This window comes from Kogia breviceps, chromosome 9 (genome assembly GCF_026419965.1).
Source record: "Kogia breviceps isolate mKogBre1 chromosome 9, mKogBre1 haplotype 1, whole genome shotgun sequence".
In the NCBI taxonomy this organism is placed as follows: Eukaryota; Metazoa; Chordata; class Mammalia; order Artiodactyla; family Physeteridae; genus Kogia; species Kogia breviceps.
In genome coordinates this window covers 28255049-28275402 of record NC_081318.1, presented here as the reverse complement: position 1 = coordinate 28275402, position 20354 = coordinate 28255049, and the positions used below count along the sequence as shown (strand labels likewise).

At 38.0% G+C, this 20354-nt stretch overlaps 1 protein-coding gene across 7 annotated transcripts in view; it reads right to left on the bottom strand.

Moving 5' to 3' along the window:
• CADPS2 (calcium dependent secretion activator 2) overlaps window positions 1–20354 on the bottom strand; it is a 544229-nt gene that overhangs the window by 325456 nt on the left and 198419 nt on the right. For all 7 annotated transcript variants that reach the window (XM_059073595.2, XM_067042266.1, XM_059073599.2 and 4 more), the window contains exon 4: window positions 6399–6479. In XM_059073595.2, the coding sequence (XP_058929578.1) occupies window positions 6399–6479 (81 nt within the window). The remainder of the gene's footprint in view (window positions 1–6398; window positions 6480–20354) is intronic.

Here is a 20354-nt window from a genome sequence, read left to right as displayed (position 1 = left end):
TGGGCATATACCCTGAGAAAACCATAATTCAAAAAGAGTCATGTACCAAAATGTTTATTGCAGCTCTATTTACGATAGCCAGGACATGGAAGCAACCTAAGTGTCCATCAACAGATGAATGGATAAAGAAGATGTGGCACATATATACAATGGAATATTACTCAGCCATAAAAAGAAATGAAACTGAGTTATTTGTAATGAGGTGGATAGATCTGGAGTCTGTCATACAGAGTGAAGTAAGTCAGAAGGATAAAAACAAATACCGTATGCTAACACATATATATGGAATCTAAAAAAAAAAAAAGTCATGAAGACATTAGTGGTAGGATGGGAATAAAACACAGACCTACTAGAGCATGGACTTGAGGATATGGGGAGGGGGAAGGGTAAGCTGTGACGATGTGAGAGAGTGGCAGGGACATATACACACTACCAAATATAAATTAGATAGCTAGTGGGAAGCTGCCACGTAGCACAGGAAGATCACCTCTGTGCTTTGTGACCACCTAGAGGGGTGGGATAGGGAGGGTGGGAGGGAGGGTGACACAAGAGGGAAGAGATATGGGAACATATGTATATGTATAACTGATTCACTTTGTTGTAAAGTAGAAACTAACACACTATTGTAAAAAGTTATACTCAAATAAAGATGTTTAAAAAAAAAGCTTTAGTGTATAGATGAATCTTAATTAGCCACTGATATCTTTGAAATACTTGGAATAACTGGTCTATAAGAAGAACGTTCAGTATATACTGCTCTGACTGTTAAGATGCAAACATTTTAACAGTATCTCTCTTTCATACCACAGATGGGTTAGGCATTCAAATTGAAAAACCTTTACTATTAAATAGCAATATGGCCATACTTCTAAAATTAGTTAACTTTCATGTCATACAAATGTATCAAGATCCCTTATTGCCATAAATTCAGTTTTTTAGTAAAGGTTTAGAAAAAATTAAGTTTAAAGCCTGAGGTAAATTTATGATAAAAGCCGTACATGAAAAAGTAATAATATCAAATTAGGAGATTCAATTTTCTTCCCAAATTACATGAGTGTTGCCATTCAGTCCTCAGATCTCTGCAATCAGACTTCTGTTTCTTTCACCCAGTTAAAAGGACATTCCAAGTATTGATACTTAGATAGATATTAACAGCTATTGCCAAATTGCCCTCAGAGAAGGTTATATCCATTTACAATCCCACAAATAGCAAGTGAGGCTTCCTCATACTCTTGGCTCTTTCTTTAACCTCTGACAGCCTGGCACTTAGGTCTTCTCTCTGAAAGGTAGAGGGTATACAGCTTTATGATGGGAAATGCAATGTTATGTAATGACAGCGGTATAAAACTGGCTGGGGGATGACAGCCTAAAGCTGCCGTCATTCAAATGAATGACTGCCTAATGCTCCAGAAAAATCAATGCCTTTACTACTGCTTCCTTTGACATCATTCAAACTGTAACCTAAGAAATCCCCATCTCCAGGGTGAATGGAATACATCCACAGTGCATTCATCAACCTGCACCTGGTCTGACTCATTTGCACCAGTTTGTTCATGGGCTGGAAAGGGACATCTGGCACCACCTCGTGAATCAGTCCCAGAGTCTTGGACCACCTGTTTTTCTTTTCCCCCAATATAACCTTGACATATTTCTTTTGAAATAATTTACATATAATCAATGTTAAAATTGCATATTTATATCACAGAGAGATTAAATATCTACATTCACAATTAACTTTCCCAAGGAAGATTCTTAAGTATCCTTTTCATATTCCTCTATAGCTTGAAGCAACATTCCCACACAGTAAGTCTGCATCCTCAGAAAAAACACATAACTACTCAGTTATATAATAACTTGTTTTCCTTTGGGGATGGAGGGAATAATGTTTTGGATAGTTTTTCGATACATGCAAAAGAGGAAAAAGATAAAGCATTAAAAACATTTTTACATTTGTGGACTAATTTTAAAAGCTGTCATAAAAAGCATCCCAAACTCAGATATAAAGCAAAAAGGTGAGGGAACAGGTCCTTCCAACGTCATATGTGAGCAAAGGCCATCCAAGGATCATGTGGGGGAAATGTACCTAGTTCAATTTACTGTTTACATTGATTAAAGATCCTGTTTACAAGTGAAGTCACACGTTACTTTGTAGAATTTTATCTGGTAAAGATATAAATAATGTGTGTCTGGTGACTAAGATAATCCAATGGTTATAGTTTAAATCCCTGTTGGAAATCAACCACTTTTTTTTTAACCACTTTTATATCTAATACTTGACTCTTATTTTAACTTTGCCTAAAAACACCTACTTTTCAAACGCCCTTCAGACTAGTTTTAACATCTAACTAGTTTGCTCATTAATTATACACTGAGTATAATCATTATTGTTTGTTCATTTTATATTCGTGTAAGTCACAGTTTTGCCTTTTAGAAATATTTTAGCAAAGCAAAAGGCAAATATATCACATGTTTGAAAGCCTGGATGTACCAGTTATTTTCTCCAAATTTTTAAGGTGTTTTTTTAATGGAAAACTTAGCATTAGCACATGAAAAAAAATTATTCTTACTTAGCTTTCATTAAAAACACTTCAGTCGTTATCATTTTTCAAGGAGGAGAATGGTAGGAATCACCCAAATTGACTGTTTCATCAGCATTTTCAAACTTTTCAGGAAATAGACTATACCAGATTTTCTTTTTCTCTCTGGGGAAAAAAAAAACCCCAACAACTCTCTTTTAAAGCTTTGAGGTTTGTCGATAGTATTTCATAAATTTTATTTAGCCTGCTAATGTTGCCTCTTTCTTGGAGACAAAACCAACTGTACAACTAATGTACATATTAAATTTGATCTTTTAAATTAGAACAGCGTCAGAAATAGGGTTATTCTGTAGTTTACCTGTGAGTTGTTCCTATAAACCACAGCTTCAACCTTTTAATTTAGTCTTCTGTACAGCTCAGCCCATTAGCAGCCCTAACACACTATATACATTTTTAAAAATTGGCTCCATAAAATTTCCATTATTCAAATTTAGTCACTGTAAGAGTTCTTAACTTTCCAGTAGATGAAGCATGGACCAGAGGTGTAGGATGAACGTGGTAACAACTGTCAGATCGTGGAAATATTTGAAGATAGATAGAAATGGATTTCCTGATAAACTTGGCATGAGGAAAAAAGAAGTCAAAGATGATTCCAAGTTTCTGACCCTGATGTACTACAAAGATAATACTGCCAAGAACTGGCCTACCCTGACCACTTGACTGGAAATTTTCAACACTCTCCTTCCCTCCCACATTCCTGATTCCACCTTCTTTGCTTTATTTTCTAAGTAGCAAATGATCACCTTCCATAATTCAGTTACATAGCAAGTTTACTGCTTTACTGTAAGTCTCTCCCAAATAAAATGTAAGCTCCCTGAGGGCATGGCAGGAATATTTTTGTATGGTTTTCTCCTAAGAGAACTACATTTGTCTGGATGTATCCCAAGTGCCTAAAATAGTACCTGGTTATCTCAATAGGTGTTCAAGAAATATTTATTCATTGAATTTATGAATAGCAAAATTCAGGCTCCAAAAGGTTAAATAAGTTGCCTATATCGAGGAAACAGCAATGATGGATCTGGCCCACAGGTCTTTCTGGCCCAGTCCACCCACATTTTTTTCTACTACTACTTCCTAATTATGCCTTGGCTAAAATATTAAAGTCAATATTTACATCCCTTGAAACAGACTTCTGCCCTGTGGTCTCAGTGTTATTATACTGTGTTGTGAAGCGTGACAGGTGTTACTAATAGTTGACTGCAAACTATAAACTATGAATAAACCACACTTCTGGATTTATGAGATTGAATCAGGGCCTAAGAGAGCAAACCTAAGCTCTGGAGTCCAAAGACCAGTGTTGAGGTCTTTTGATTTGTTAATTATCTTCCCTAAACCTCAGTCTCCTTGTCTATAAAATAAATCCATTATATCATCTGCCCTTGTGGGTTCAGAGGATTATTGTAGAGATCTAAGACAATAAGGTCAGTAAGTTATAACTAGCCTTATATTTTATGAAGGTGGCTTAAATTTGGTGAAACTGAAGAAGGCAATTAAACATGCTCTATCTGCTATGTCAATATATTTACCAAAAGGCATTATATTTTGGGGTGTTTTTTTTTTTTGCTGTTGTTCCAATCCCATCAACTTCAACTCCTTCCTTCTCCACGCTTTTTCTTTTTTTTCACGCACACACACACACTGTATTTTATTTCTACAAGAGATAAATAGACTGACACCAAGCATTGTAAATGGATGACCACAACAAAAGCAACAATGATTGCAATAACCAAACACGAAACACACTCATACTATGTCATAATATTGACATTCAGTCCAGTAATCCTCCACTGTAACAGCTCCTTCACTTTACAGTGAAAATTGATTTGTATATTTTTTGCCTCTGAGTCCTTGTGGGATTTTTTTTTAAAATTCAAACAGAAAGTCACCAAAATTATAATCATCCTCATCAGTTCACTCAGTCCCATGTAATTAATTTTTTTTTCATCTTGATCTTTTGTTAGCACTTTTATGAGTTCATCAGTTTTCCATTAGAGTCCTGAAAATGCTTATTCATTCAGTTCAGCAGTATAGTCAGTCAGTTACCAGAAACCTGTATCCACGCCTTTTCTACTTTATCAGCACTTCTGATGAAACCATCAAGGTCCCCGCAAAGAGAAGCTGCTGTATGTGCATCACTGACCCTGCTCCTCTCACTCAGTCCAGAGGTTACACACACACACCACACATTCTCCTCCACAGACACAGACTCGGGAACACACCCAAGGCTTTCCATCCTATTCTGTGACCCTCTAGAAATACATCTAAACTATCACATATTCAGCCAGGCCCTTGAAGAAGTTTCAACTTATGACAGTGTGTACAGCTCAGGTACAATCTAATTACAAGTAGCCAACTTAGAAATGCTGATCACAGGTCCAGAGTCCTGCCCACAGTGCAGGGCACATCTCTCTGGATTCTCTCTTAGCCTCAGGGCTTCAAGAAAAGCAGTGCCTTTCCAGACACAGACAGCTTCCAACTCAGGTTAGGATTCTGAGGAATGCAGTTCTCTCTCTAAAGCTTCCAAAAGCCTCAAGCTAATACTTGATTCCTAGCCTATGAATTCCACATCTGAATCTGTAGAATGATGTAGTACCACTCCAGAGGGTGGTAACAAGGTGTGTTGTCTTTTCACCCTCTGCCCTTGGCTTGGTTCTCACAACTTACAGTCAACTCTGTTACCCAGTTTCTCTCAATTTTCTATGTATTTCTATTTATCTTCATTTCTCAACAACTTTGCTACTTTTAAATTTAATACACATTTAGATAAACACAGTACTAGTCTTAAAACTTACATATTCATAAATATATTTTTCTTTGAAAAACACAAAACTTCAATAGTCAGATTCAGTATGGGATATATCTCCTTAAAGTGCTGGGAAAGTTCACTATCTTGATTTGGGAGGTGGTTAATACAGGGCATATGTATACACGTTCATCAAGCTGTAAACTTAAGATCTGTGCACTTTGCTATATACATGTTATGCCTAAAGTTTTTAAAATGAAGAAAAATCCCCAATAGAGAGGATTCTTCAGAGAGACAGGGACAGAGACAGACACAGAGGGAGGGAGGGAGAAAAGGAGAGGGAGAGTCTATCAAATACTCAAATTTTTCATTTAGCAAAAGGAAAAAAATCTTATTCTCAGATCAACAGCATTATAACCTCAAGTCTATTTTAAGAGACTAAAATTTTATTTTTACCACTAAAGTAAATTAATGCATCAATTTACTAGAGAATGATTTAGACAAAGAGTCCTCAGAATTAAAAAGAAACTCATGGCTTTTGTTTGAAATCTATTTCTGTTCACACAATGACTGTATAAATAAAAGTAAATAAAATATTGTATTCAATATGCCCTATGAGACTGTACTAGAAACTTCAAATTCTATTTTTCATCCATTCAAATATTAGTTGACACCACTGTGTGCCAAGCACTGTGCTAGATACTTCGGAATATATTGTATGATTTTGCAGGCAGAATGGTTTTCTCTCTGATTATATTATGCTTAGTGCAATATTAAAATTCTTCTAAGTCTGGCAGTTTGAGAAATTCAGGCATTGCTTTTAGAATAATCTACAAAAGTTATCACTGAATTTAAACAACTTATATAAGGATGGATATGTAAAACAGATAATATGCTCCATTTTAGATAATATGCATTCAGGTACCTGGGCTTAAGAGGTATGCATGGAGATGAGAAAATAAAATTATTCTGGCTCTATCTATACAAAACTCTTTCAGCTCACAAAAATCTAAGTACAGAAAGAAATGTCGTACAGTATATCAAAGTTAACAATTTACCTTTGCCATTTTCTCTGCCAATTGCAAACGACCATCAAGTTCCCTTCTGATCTGGGCTGCTTGTTCATCTGCATTATCCAACTTAAAAATAAAATAGAAATCACACATACATGATTACTTAATGACAGTGACCTACAGATTAAAGCAAAGAAAAAATGACTCCGAAAAAACTCTATAAAATCCCTCAACTACCTACTGAGAACACAGAAAGTTGTTTAATTAGATTGATAGTCTAATTAAATTTCTTGGGCACTTTTCATTGTGGTTTGCTCACAAAAAAAGGTAATAAATCTCTAAGGTTAATAGCTCAGCTTACCAAAAAATCTAATTATAATAATTCTTTGCCCAACCTGTCCCCAACAAAGCTAAACCAAGAAGTCCTTGTTTCCTTGAGGATGCATTAAGCTGTCATTAAGTTTATTCAGGCCATCCTTCCACCTTCATTAAGGTCAGTCCTAAATATGTATGTAATAAAAATTTTACAAATAATTCATGCCATATTAATACTAATAAGTAATAATATTATGTGATATTACTAATTTATGAATTCTTATAATCATATATAACTGATACTTTTTATTCTATATAGCACTCATTCATTTCTTTAGCATTTATATATTGACTATTAACTGTATGCCAGCTACTGTTCTATGCACTAGGAGTACAGCACAAGGAGACAGACGATAAACAAATAAATATATCACATGTTGGACGATGGCAATATATACAATGGCAAGTAATACAGAGGCCTGTGGCAATGGGAGATTACACTCTTACACCAGATGGTTAGAGATAACCTCACTGATCCTGAGTCATGTTGGTAGAGATAAGAAGGAAGTGACCATACAAATTGTGAAATTTGTTCTAGTTCTGTGAAAAATGTCACTGGTAGTTTGATAGGGATTGCATTGAATCTGTAGGTTTCTTTGGGGAGTAGAGTCATTTCACAATGTTGATTCTTCCAATCCAAGAACATGGTATATCTCTCCATCTGTTGGTATCATCTTTAATTTCTTTCATCAGTGTCTTACAGTTTTCTGCATACAGGTCTTTTGTCTCCTTAGGTAGGTTTATTCCTAGATATTTTATTTATTTATTCTTTTTGTTGCAATGGGAAATGGGAGTGTTTTCTTAATTTCACTTTCAGACTTTTCATCATTAGTGTATAGGAAAGCAAGAGATTTCTGTGCATTAATTTTGTATCCTGCTACTTTACCAAATTCACTGATTAGCTCTAGTAGTTTTCTGGTAGCATCTTTAGGATTATGAATGCTTTCTGAAAGGTTGACTTCTCAATTAAGATAACTGCAGTTTCACATGCAGTTGTAAGAAATAATTGAGAGATATCCATTGTACCCTGCCCAGTTTCCCTCAATGGTAACATCTTACAAAACTAGACCATCATGTACAACCAGAATACTGATTGATACAGTCATCCATCCTATTCCAGTTTCCTTAGTTTTATGCACACTCATTTGTATGGATTTCTATACAATTTATTATCTGTCTCGGTTCACTCAGTCACCACAGTCAAGACACTGAACAGTTTTAACACCATATGTTGCCCTTTTATCACACCCACTTCCTCCCCACAATCCCCAGCTGGTTAGTTTTATACAATGTATCTCATTTTCAGAATGTTTAAAAATACATTTAATAAGGCAAATAGATTTTCTTTTAATTTCCATTATTAAATTGGAGATGTGCTCCCATGCACGAGAGATTAACATTTATAAACACTGGATTGAGGCCACAGACCTCTTTAATCTACACGTTCACTGCTTAGGTGCTTTCCTCGAAGCCCAGGCTATAAACAGCATCTATTCACTGATAACTCCTAAGTATGTATTTATAGCTCCAAGCTCTCACCAGAGGGCCAGTCTGTTATTTTCAACTGCATACCTACCATTTCAACCTGCATGAAGACAAGGCACATTGCATTTAACATGCCCCAAATGGAATTTTGATTTCCATCTCCCCACCTCAATCACTCCTTCCGTGAGTAATGCCATGTCATATAAATGGCACACCTATTTACCATTTGTTCAAGCCCAAAGCCTAGGTCTCATCTGTGACCTCTCTCTTTCTTTCACAGCCCACAACCAATCCAATTAGAATTATGCAGTGAAACCCAGAATCACATAGTTGAAGCCAGACCAAGTCCAGGTACTCTGAGTTCTTGGCCAAGACTCTTTTTTTGAGTGGTGTAGTGTATCTCTAGCCACTTTAAGTGCATTTCACTTTGCCAATACAGTAGTATACATCATTATGGTGAAAATAATTTTTTCTTTCCTGAAAACTTGGTTTTGCACACTACCTCCTCTCCTCCTTCCCCTCACAAAAAAATAAAAAGTAGAAAAAAGCCCAAATGGATGGTTTAATAGATGTGGGACATCAGACTTTAAAATATTGGTGATGGATCCATTTCTAGTGCCTGATTTGGGCTGTGAGATAAAGACAATGGGGATAATTTGGGGACCATAGAGTTGGTGGTAGAGGCCAGAGACAAGGCCTCACTCCACAAGGACATCTTTTAATTTCATTTTCTTTTACTTTAAATTCCTGATTACAACACTGTATATGACAATAGATTACTTATAACTCACAGATATCCTTTCCTGGAACAGAATATTTTCCAGGTCTTTCAAAGAGGGTCATTCAACCCTGACCATAACAGATGCCCAAACGTATCTTTATTCTCTGCAATGCCTTGAGTATCTATTATACAGAACATTTAATCACTTTAATTATCAAAACATTTCAGTGTCTTGACAAATAGTCAGTACTTTTATTTTCCTCCTGTTCATTACACAGGGATTGCTGTTTCCAAATTCAGAATTCTCTTGGCTATGAAGTTCTTAACCTGGACCCTGAGGAGTCTGAACCATTCAGGTTGGGAGCAAAATTTGGAGAGACAGTCACTTTTCTCCTTGAGGAGTTGTTTGAATTTCATAGCTTACCCAAAGGGGTGGTTAACTCAAAAGAGGTAAAGAACCATGGCTCTAGGAGAATCTTCTTTATAGAAGTCTCTATTCATTTCTTCTAGAAGAGGCTGTCTGGCTTTTCAAACATAAGCAATGGAAAATGGCCACCACAGGCCTACACATCATCAACCTTACCCTTTCGAAGATTTGTTAAACTCTTCATAAAAGGACACTAAGACACAGGCTCTGAACAATGTTGACTGAATGGCCCACAATTACTTTACTAACTCTATGTTTTTTCTACACCTACTGTACAGCAAGCACTACTGAAAGCTCTTTTGTAGCTGCAGAAGTAGTGGCCTTCCAGGAGTTCACATTTCATACAGAAAACAGTAAAAACAGTATTTAAAACGGAATAGAATTGCCACCAGAAAACTACTGATCAAGGAGTGTGGGAAATCAGTGATGCAAGAGATGTTTTTTTCTGGTTGATAATATCAGGATGAATTTGCTAAAATGGAAATGTTAAAAAATGGACTTTGAGGAATAGAGAAAATACTGATCTGATGCCACATCTATTAGTCTTGACCTGTAAATCTCAAATCCTGGGCTCTCTGGGCCCCAGTCCTCTCAAGTTCTGTGGAAACAGTTCTGAAAAGAGAAGGTCTCAGAAATCAACAAATCTCTCTTTGCAGAAGTCCTTGGGAAGACCCAAAGACTTCATTGGTGGCCAACTATCTTACAGGTAAGAAAATTTTAAACAGCATAAGAGCAACCTTACCAAGTTTTACCCAACAACTTCATTTTATAGCATCTGATATCATTCTTCTAACGCTGTAAAAACTACAAACATCAAATACTCAAATTCATTAAATTTGCTCATATCTTCAAGAAAAAAAAAAGTCTTCTAAAAAGCACTTTTCATAGCACTGTTTAGCATCATTGCCCTCTATGATTAATCTATTTTCTAGAACCAGGATAATTGTCTTCACATTAATACTGTCAATCACTAAAAATGGGGATTAATAGCTGTGTTTTTCCATAATGATGCCTTTGTTTGCGCTAACCCTAGTCAAGTGTGCCCTTCTCCCACTGAAAAAAATTAGTTCTTTTCTGAGTTCTCAGTCCAATTATGGCATATCTCTTTTCAAACATATTATATTCTGTTACTTTCTTATAACAATCACCTTTATCTTTTAGTATGAAATATACAAATAGACTAGGATTTGCACTGTTAGATAAATAGTGTTTTCCCTGAGATTAATTCATTTGCTGGTTATTCTGTTTATATCATCTATAAATCTGGTGATCTAGAGATAATACATCATGAGAAGGAATCTGCACCAACTTAACCCAATTCCAAAAGAACACTCCACCCAACATTATAATTTTCTCATAGCCCAGTGTTTGACTTATTTGACAGTGCCAAATATGCATGGATTTTGCAAAGTAGCCTAAAAACCCTGATCAAAAGCTGTATTAAGTATTAGCAAATTCATTTACTTCATCAATAAATTTGTTAATTTTCCACCATCACTTGAATCAAACTGTTTATCATGAAGACAGAGTACAACTCTACTCTACTGATTGTTCCTGCTCTGTTTTCTGTGCTGAGCCCCCTCATTCTCTCAGCCCATAAGCACACACAGTTGGTCCTTAGCTGTTCTAGACAGAGTGTCTGCTGTTGTATATGATTCATAACATAACTCAGCACATAGCTCTGGCCTCTCTCGAGTCCCATTTCTCTACCTCCAGTTGAAGGCAAGGTCTTTCCTTTCAGGCATCCAACAATGGCCTCAGCTAAGCCTGAAGTGTCCTTCTTTACAATCCACTCTTCTTCATGGCTGCCCGGTTTCTACACATGATTCTCACTACCCTTGATCAGGCTAACATCTTAGAAGAGGAGGAGGAGTAAAGAGCAGGGGGATGGAAGGATGGGTGGAAGTGAATGAAAATAAGTGGATATGAATGAGAAAGAATGACATCCAAACATCTCAGCTTAGTTTTCAGGTCCACCCTATTTCGTACCAATCTCACTTTTTAACCTCTTGGATACTTTCATTATTCCTACAAATTAGTTTGCTCATTATATACAAAACATATTACATTTCTCCCATTATATATCTTGTTTGTGTTTCTCCTGCCTGGGATGCTCTTCTTACCTACCTTCATTGTCCAGATCAATCTCCAAATCTTCTAAGAAGACCACCTGCCTACCTATTGGGTAACAAAGCAGGTACTATCTGATGACATATCTTTCATAGTAGTCTTCTCATTATTCAGCTTCTCAGACATTTATGACCCCTACCTCACACTGCAATATACGTTAGCTCACCCTACCACCCGTAGGAGTGGTTGGGATTCCCGTAACCAGTCCCAGTTTTAATGTAAATGCAAGGAATAATTCCATCTGTATTTGAAAGGTTCTTGGATCCTAACGTCCCTCCAGAAGGACCCACCTTCCATGAGGCAACCTCCCTCAAAAACAGAAACAAAAAAGTCCTTCCTCCCCGCTATCTGATCATTGACAATTAGCCAGCAACTCCAAGGTAACTAAAACTCTTTCTGCAATTTCGTGCAGCACAAAGAGCACAAGGAAGTGAAGTGATTCCCGTGTTCTCAAGAGCGACGCATTGCCTGGATGCTGTTACATCTGAGTCAGGGAGCACTCGGCTGCTAAAGGCAGAGCTTGTAAAGATCGCTCTCACGTCTACTTGCTAAACTGTGCATAAGAAACCTGGCTCGGAAAGAGCAGTTCTGCCGCAGCTTCTCGGGGAACAGTTCTAAGAGTCTTAAAATTGCATTTCCCAAACCACACTTCCCTTTGAATACGACTTAGAAGTAGGAAAAACATGAACGAGTTAATGAGATATAAAATTAGCCTATGTGAACTGAACTAAACTATATTAAGTAATGGAAAAAAATGTTCAAAAGTAAGAACGTAAGAACTTTAACCTCAAACATAAAAACCAGGGGACTTCGATAGTCTGAAGACTATGCATACGTATTGCCTAAAATGGTAGGTATAACTTCGCAAATTTTTGCACATCATGAAATTTTCCTTAGGATTCCATTTGGTATTAACATTTTATCTTCTAAACAGAAGTCATGAGCTAACATTTGCAAGCAATTATTTACTAACTATACTTTCCTCAATAAAATAATTGAATATACATTCACATTAATAACGATGAAACGGAGAGATTTTAGCACTAAGTAAAATAACACAGACACTATCAGCAACTTTAGAGGACTCTGTCAGAGCAGATTAGAACTTTAGCCTCATCGGGACTAGTAAGAGGTAAATTTATACAGCACTGTATGTCAGGAACTGTTCTAAGTGTGTGTAAACATTATTATATGTAAACCTCAGAGCAACCATATGGAAGTTCTTATCATCATCCCAGGTTAGTAACGAAAAATCTAAAGCACAGACAGGTTTAAACAACTTTCCAGGGTCAAGGTCACACAGTTCATACTTGGCAGGGCCAGGGTCTGAGTCCTATAGTTTGACCCCAGGGTTCAATGTAACCACCTCCCACTCCTTCACAACACCTCACCCTCAGTTTTCATTCTGTCAGCCACTTGCCATGAGTGCCCACAACAGGAAACACGTTAAATATTACTGGACAATTTACGGTAAAAGGATTTAAATATTTATCCTATGTTCAAGTTGTTACAATGCAATAAGAGAGGCATGTATAAGTATCTATAATACAAAGTAGAATATCACAAGCTTTGGGGTACACTAGGGAATTATACATTTCTCACGGATTTCCCACTCTCCCACATATTTAAGAAAAATGAGTGAAGGCAGGAGCAGAGCAGGCTTTGTGGAGGAGGAATTTTGTTTGATTCTTTAAGAATAGAGAAGGGGGATTCCAAGTGAAGAGAATAACGTGAGACAAAATTAAAATTCAAGAAAATACAGGATGTAGATGAGGAACAGGGAGTGCTTCGGCTCACCTGGCACAGGGGGTGTGTAAAGAATCGTCACATGGGGAAGAATACGGGGAAGAACATAGAAAGGCAGGTGGGGGCCAGGCTGAATGCCACAGGTGTTGAAAGCCTAGCCAAGAGCTATGAACTTCATTCTGTTGACAGAGGAGCCATATTTTTTTTTTTTCCTGTTCAAAGTTGCGTCATGATGAGAACAGGATGGTGCTTCAATAATATTAATCTTGCAATAAAAACATGTAGGATTAGAAGGAAGGAAGCAGGTAAGAGGTTACGGTCAGGCTCCATATGAGAGGTACTGAAGTTTCCAGCTTCGTGGATGGTTGTGGAAGACAAGAGCAGACACCGCAATATAATGGAGAAAGTAGCAATACCAGATTATTGTTTGGACTGGGAAGGCAATAAACATGAATGGCTCCCGGTGATGAGTCAGAAAGCTAAACATACATAAATAGAACCAGGTTTGAGATGAGAAAAAATAGCACTTCGAACCTGTTAAGTTTGAGAAGTTTTAGATTCAGCCGTTTGCCATGGATGTAGAGTGGAAAGAAGAGGTGACCTACGTGAAAAGGCTGAAAGACAGGGAAACTCAAAATAAGCACAGTGAATCTGTGTTTTTATCAATGCAGTATTTTTCAGTACAACAATCCTAATAGCGTCTGATTTCTCAAACAAAACAGGGTAGCAAACCTATCTATATTTTTCAAATACTATTCCTCTTGGTACCATACCATGTACATAGTGAGTGCACAAACTTCTGATGAGGCTTCATGAAACAAGATGTCAGCCTTGTTCACCTGGAGACCTTCACAAAAGAATCATGAAAACACTTTGCAAACAGGAAATGACATCATTTAAAAACATTTAACAAGAGAGGCCTTTCTACCAGTTTGTAACAAATAACTAGAATCATCACTGCCACCCATTACACAAGGAAAATCTTACTAAGAGAATGATCAATTGGCCCTGTTCTATCTAAGGTAATTAGGAAAAACGGAAAAAAGGAAATTTTTTTTCTGGTCTTTAAACAAAGAGTGTTCAGGATATTATGACCCCAATAATCATCTAAAAGTGTCAAATTCACAGTATACTCTTCGTAAGCATACAGTCCTTTTTCTTCAGCCCTTTCAAATTGCTTTTTTTAAAAAGTGCTTTGTAAAATGTTGTTCTGACCACCTACCAGAAGAAATCGGGGTTTTGTGGGCCATACATTTCTAAAAGTCCGAAAGCAATAAACAATTAAGAACCAAGTCTGATACTGTGAGCCTGACACATAGTAAGGTAAGGGCTCAATAATTTTTTTTTAAATAAAATGATTCGATATACTAAATAGAAGGAATTTCTTGACTATATAATATTCTTCATATTAGCTGATTCCCTGAAGTTTTCCTATTAACACCACTTTCTTACTTTCTTGGTTCTTCTCTTAACCCACTCCAGTCAGGTTCACTCCCAACCACTCCAAAAAGCCTTCCCTTGTCAAAGCCAACAGTGGCTTCCACTTGACAAATTCAAGGGTCACTTCGTTGCTGTGTGGTACAGGTAAACTCTCTCCTTGCAATGTCTTCCCACGGCTTTCCTGACACCACACTTTCTGGTTTCCTCCCTCCTCTCTGGCTCTTTTGCCTTTGTGCAGCCTCTAAATCCTGGCATCCCCAGGCCTCTCTGTCGTGAGCCCTTTTTCTTCTTGAGCCCCAGACTCTCCCAGTATGATTTCATAATGTCTCATGACTTAAATTAAAATACTAACTTTATCAAAATGATTTCCAAATCTTTATCTCCAACTCTGACCTCTCACTGGAATTTCAGACTTGTATATTCAGCTACCACCTGCCATCACATGGACATCTAACATTCTTATTTCATCAGGTACACAACAGACCATTTGATTCCCCCCGCCCCCTGCCACATATGCCCCTGCCGCAAAATACTGCTCCATGAGAAGAGGGGCCACAATATATGGAGAGCCTTGAACAGTGGCTGACCAGAGTAGGTGCTATATTGAAAGAACACCCCTATGCCCCATCAGACCACAATTAATAGAAATGCTGCATCAATAAATGCTGGAAATGTAAATGGGAGATAGCCATCAAAGGATACTATCTTTTCTATAAGATGTGAGTGAGAGGAATAGGTGGATGTTATTCATATTTCTAGAGAATGGTGTGTCTTAAACTACAGACTCCAGCTGATCCCTTTTTCTGCTTGAATTCCTGGGCTTTCATCATGTCCCTTTTAAGGCAAGTAGGTGGTCTAGTGTTCTGACTCAGGCCAAAGCTCCCAAGTGTGGGACCAGAGAGGAATTCTGAAGCACAATACAGGGCATGGATCCAAGAGGATGTGAAGAGACACCCAGGTAAAATCCAGTAGTCTAGGAACTTCACAGGCAACACAGGAAAACAGGACCACATTAGGACAAAGAGCAGAGCCTCATGACTACTCAATACATTAACATGCAGGTCCCGTTCCACTTCTTTTTTAATAATGCTGGGCCATGCCCACAGGTGGGGTGAGGCAGGGAATGGGCCACATGCAATCCATTCTTTAGACCACAGAGAGTGATCTTTTCAGAACCCCAACTTGATTCTGTCATTCCTTGTCTCACAGACCAACAGGGTTCCCTATCTCGTGATAGTTCCAAGCTCTTCCAGCTAGCATGCGAGGCCCTTAACACTTAAGTCCTTTCCTAACTCTGTAGCCTCATCTGCTACTCCACCAAAACACACAATGAACCTCCCGTAGATTCCAAGCCATTTCATTCTCCTCATGCCTTTGTAAGGGTGGTTTTCCTCCAGTCTGCTGAATTTCTACGCATCTTCCAAAATCCAGGAATTGTCCTTGTTAGAACCTTCATTAAAGTTCCAACAGAGGATTGAGTTCCCAGACTTCCAAATCATTTCTTCTTCTGGGCAGAGAGCTAGACTGTTTCCCAGCCTCCTCTGTACTTAGATATGACCATGCCATGAAGACCTCAGATGAACTGTCAGACCAGGGGTCCTTAAGCCTCAGCATCACGTAAGAAGCTTTTAAAAAACAGAAACTTAGGCCCCACATCCACAGACTGTTTCACTTAGTCTGAGATGGGACCCAGGTACCCAGTGGTTTTTAAAGCTCCTCAGGTCATTCTAATGTGGAACCAGGGCAGAGCATTAAAAAATCCACACAAACTATCTAGTATCAAATTAAGAGACTGTCATCCACGTGCTCACATTATGCCCTATACACACCCTCAGAGACACACTGATTAATTACACCATTCATCACATTTTACTTACATCCCTGTCTCCTGACCACATGCAAACACCTTGAGGGAGAGAATAAAATCTTGTCATTTTTTTATTTTCATTGTTTCGCCCAGTAACTGATATTTTTAGAAGGTATTCAATAAGCATTTTTCAATGTATAAAATATATTTATCATGTATACTTCATTTTAATTTTGACAGAATATTTTCATTAACAACCATGAAAACCTAAGAACAATATTCATATTATTATAGTTGGAACAGTAGATTCATATAATCTTTTATTCATTAATAGATGAAAACAGGCCATGAAGGGCATTGGTAAATACACTTTTCCCTCCCATTACCATTACAAAAATGCCTGATCTCTGAAGATTGGTGTTCTCTTAACATTAAGAAAAAAAAAAAAAAGTGGACACGCTGGGATAAAACCCTAATTTCTATAGGCTAGATCTAAGTAAAGAAGAAAAGTCTAAAAATAAATGCATGGAATACCTGACTGTAGCCTATAGTTTTAACTGATGAGATTTGGGAGAAAGCAGAAGTAAGTTAAAACATCTTTAGAAGAAACCTTACTTAGAAATATTTTCATGTAGTTCCTCTACATGTAGGCCAAAGGTAAAAAAAAAAAATAATGCATAGTCAAATGAAGCAACACTGATAAAAGTTATAACTTGATTTAAGAATATAATACAGTTGTATTCACAATTATAAAAACAATTTTTATGGATTAAAGACCTAAATGTAAGACTAGACACTATACAACTCTTAGAGGAAAACACAGGGAGAACAATCTGTGACATAAATCACAGCAAGATCCTTTTTCCCATCTTCTAGAGAAATGGAAATAAAAACAAAAATAAACAAATGGGACCTAATGAAACTTAAAAGCTTTTGCACAGCAAAGGAAACCATAAACAAGACGAAAAGACAACCCTCAGAATGGGAGAAAATATTTACAAACGAAGCAACTGACAAAGGATTAATCTCCAAAATATACAAGCAGCTCATGCAGCGCAATATCAGAAAAACAAACACTCAATACAATAATGGGCAGAAGACTTAAATAGACATTTCTCCAAAGAAGACATACAGATTGCCAACAAACACATGAAAGGATGCTCAACATCACTAATCACTAGAGAAATGCAAATCAAAACTGCAATGAGGTATCACCTCACACCAGTCAGAATGGCCATCATCAAAAAATCTAGAAACAATAAATGCTGGAGAGGGTGTGGAGAAAAGGGAAACCTCTTGCACTGTTGGTGGGAATGTAAATTGATACAGCCACTATGCAGAACAGTATGGAGGTTCCTCAAAAAACTACAAATAGAACTACCATACGACCCAGCAATCCCACTACTGGGCATATACCCTGAGAAAACCATAATTCAAAAAGAGTCATGTACCACAGTGTTCATTGCAGCACTATTTACAATAGCCAGGACGTGGAAGCAACCTAAGTGTCCACCGACAGATGAATGGATAAAGAAGATGTGGCACATATATACAATGGAATATTCCTCAGCCATAAAAAGAAACAAAATTGAGTTATTTGTAGTGAGGTGGATGGACCTAGAGTCTGTCATAGAGAGTGAAGTAAGTCAGAAAGAGAAAAAGAAATACTGTATGCTAACACATAAATATGGAATCTTAAAAAAATGGTTCTGAAGAACCTAGGGGCAGGAGAGGAATAAAGACGCAGATGTAGAGAATGGACTTGAGGACACAGGGAGGAGGAAGGGTAAGCTGGGACGCAGTGAGAGAGTGGCATGGACAGATATACACTACCAAATGTAAAATAGATAGCTAGTGGGAAGCAGCCGCAAAGAACAGGGAGATCAGCTCAGTGCTTTGTGACCACCTAAGAGAGGTGGGATAGGGAGGGTGGAAGGGAGACACAAGAGGGAGAGGATATGGGGATATATGTATACGTATAGCTGATTCACTTTGTTATACAGCAGAAACTAACACAGCATTGTAGAGCAATTATGCTCCAATAAAGATATTTAAAAAAAATGAAAACAATTTTTAGAGAGGAAACTGATTCAATATTACTAATCAGATTCACATTTATTTAACTGAAATCAGATTCATCAATTATATATCATGATACATTTATTTTAAAAAAAGAAGTGAATATTTATATAAATATTATAGCTAATTATTAACTCCAGAATTTCAAAGGTCAGGTATTATACGATCCAATCAGTCTTAAGGTCTTCAGTTGCTCCTTGGTGTTTCCTAAAATATAACAATTGCCATTTAATGACATTTACTTGAATATTTCCCTCAGACATTTTGAGATTTAAAATTACACACACAGGGGCTTCCCTGGTGGCGCAGTGGTTGAGAATCCGCCTGCCGATGCAGGGGACACGGGTTCGTGCCCCGGTCCGGGAAGATCCCACATGCCGCGGAGCGGCTGGGCCCGTGAGCCATGGCCGCTGAGCCTGGGCGTCCGGAGCCTGTGCTCCGCAATGGGAGAGGCCACAACAGTGAGAGGCCCGCAAAAAAACAAAAACAAAAAACAAAACAAAAAAAAAATAAAATAAAATAAAATTACACACACAGGAAAGATATACCTTGCTAACAATCATTTCCTCGGGTTTATTTTCCTGATTTGCAAGTGATTTTTGTTATCAAATGTAACTGGCTCTGTAGAATGTGCTTTTATATTTCTGCCAAAGTAGACAAATTATGTTAAAATGTATTATCAATCACATGATCCTAGTCGAGAAAAGAGATGACAGCAGTGCAAGGCAGATACCAATTTCCTCTGAGCGATTCACATGTCTCTCCCTGTCTTCCCTTTACACACCGTGAAAGGGGGTCTTCAGAACTGAAAGCCTCATGGTTCCTGCACTTCCAGGGGAGGACTTTCACAGTGAGAGGGGCAAGAAGCACAGCAATTGCCTCTGTTGATTTTTTTTTAAATTCCTAGACCTCAAGTGCTTGATCTCCAAAGCTTGAGATTTCTAGGGGAAGGGAATCATAAACCTGAACACTATACTTTTTAACCATTCATAAATATTCCTGCTTATTCCTCACAAACACACAACTGGTACTGTAATATTACTTAACACAGTTCTTACAGTCTTCAGAATATAAGGAATTTGATGAAGGCAAAGGGAGAGGTATTTAGAGAGGAAGCTTCCAGGTAACTTTGCTTTGACTCTTGGTTAAACATGGGTGAAATTTTCTTCAGTTAATGGAAGGAGATTATGAAAGATTAATGAAGATTGCTTTCGGCAGAAAAGACCAGGATCTAGATGGCTGTAAAATTCAGTTAATTAATCCTCTTCAAAGGTAAAAGGAGGGGCTTCCCTGGTGGCGCAGTGGTTGAGAGTCCGCCTGCCGATGCAGGGGACACGGGTTCGTGCCCCGGTCCGGGAGGATCCCACGTGCCGCGGAGCGGCTGGCCCCGTGAGCCATGGCCGCTGAGCCTGCGCGTCCGGAGCCTGTGCTCCGCAACGGGAGAGGCCACGGCAGTGAGAGGCCCGCGTACCACAAAAAAAAAAAAAAAAAAAAGGTAAAAGGAGGAGAATGAGGGTGTATAAGGTACTCTGTATTCCACTACTCAGACTCTGGTCATTTAGGATTGTGTGAATCTGCAGTCTACAAGAGCCACACCCACGTGTGCTAATGTCACATCAAACCACAGCCCCAACCCAGCCCTCCTTATGCTAGCAGCTCCCCCGAGACGCCAGGGGCTGCTTCACATCTCCGCCCCAGCACGTGCTCACCCCTCCCCACCCCACAGAATACTTAGCATCTTCTCATCCTGGTAACCCTCTTCATGACACACCTGAAGATTACACAGTTCTC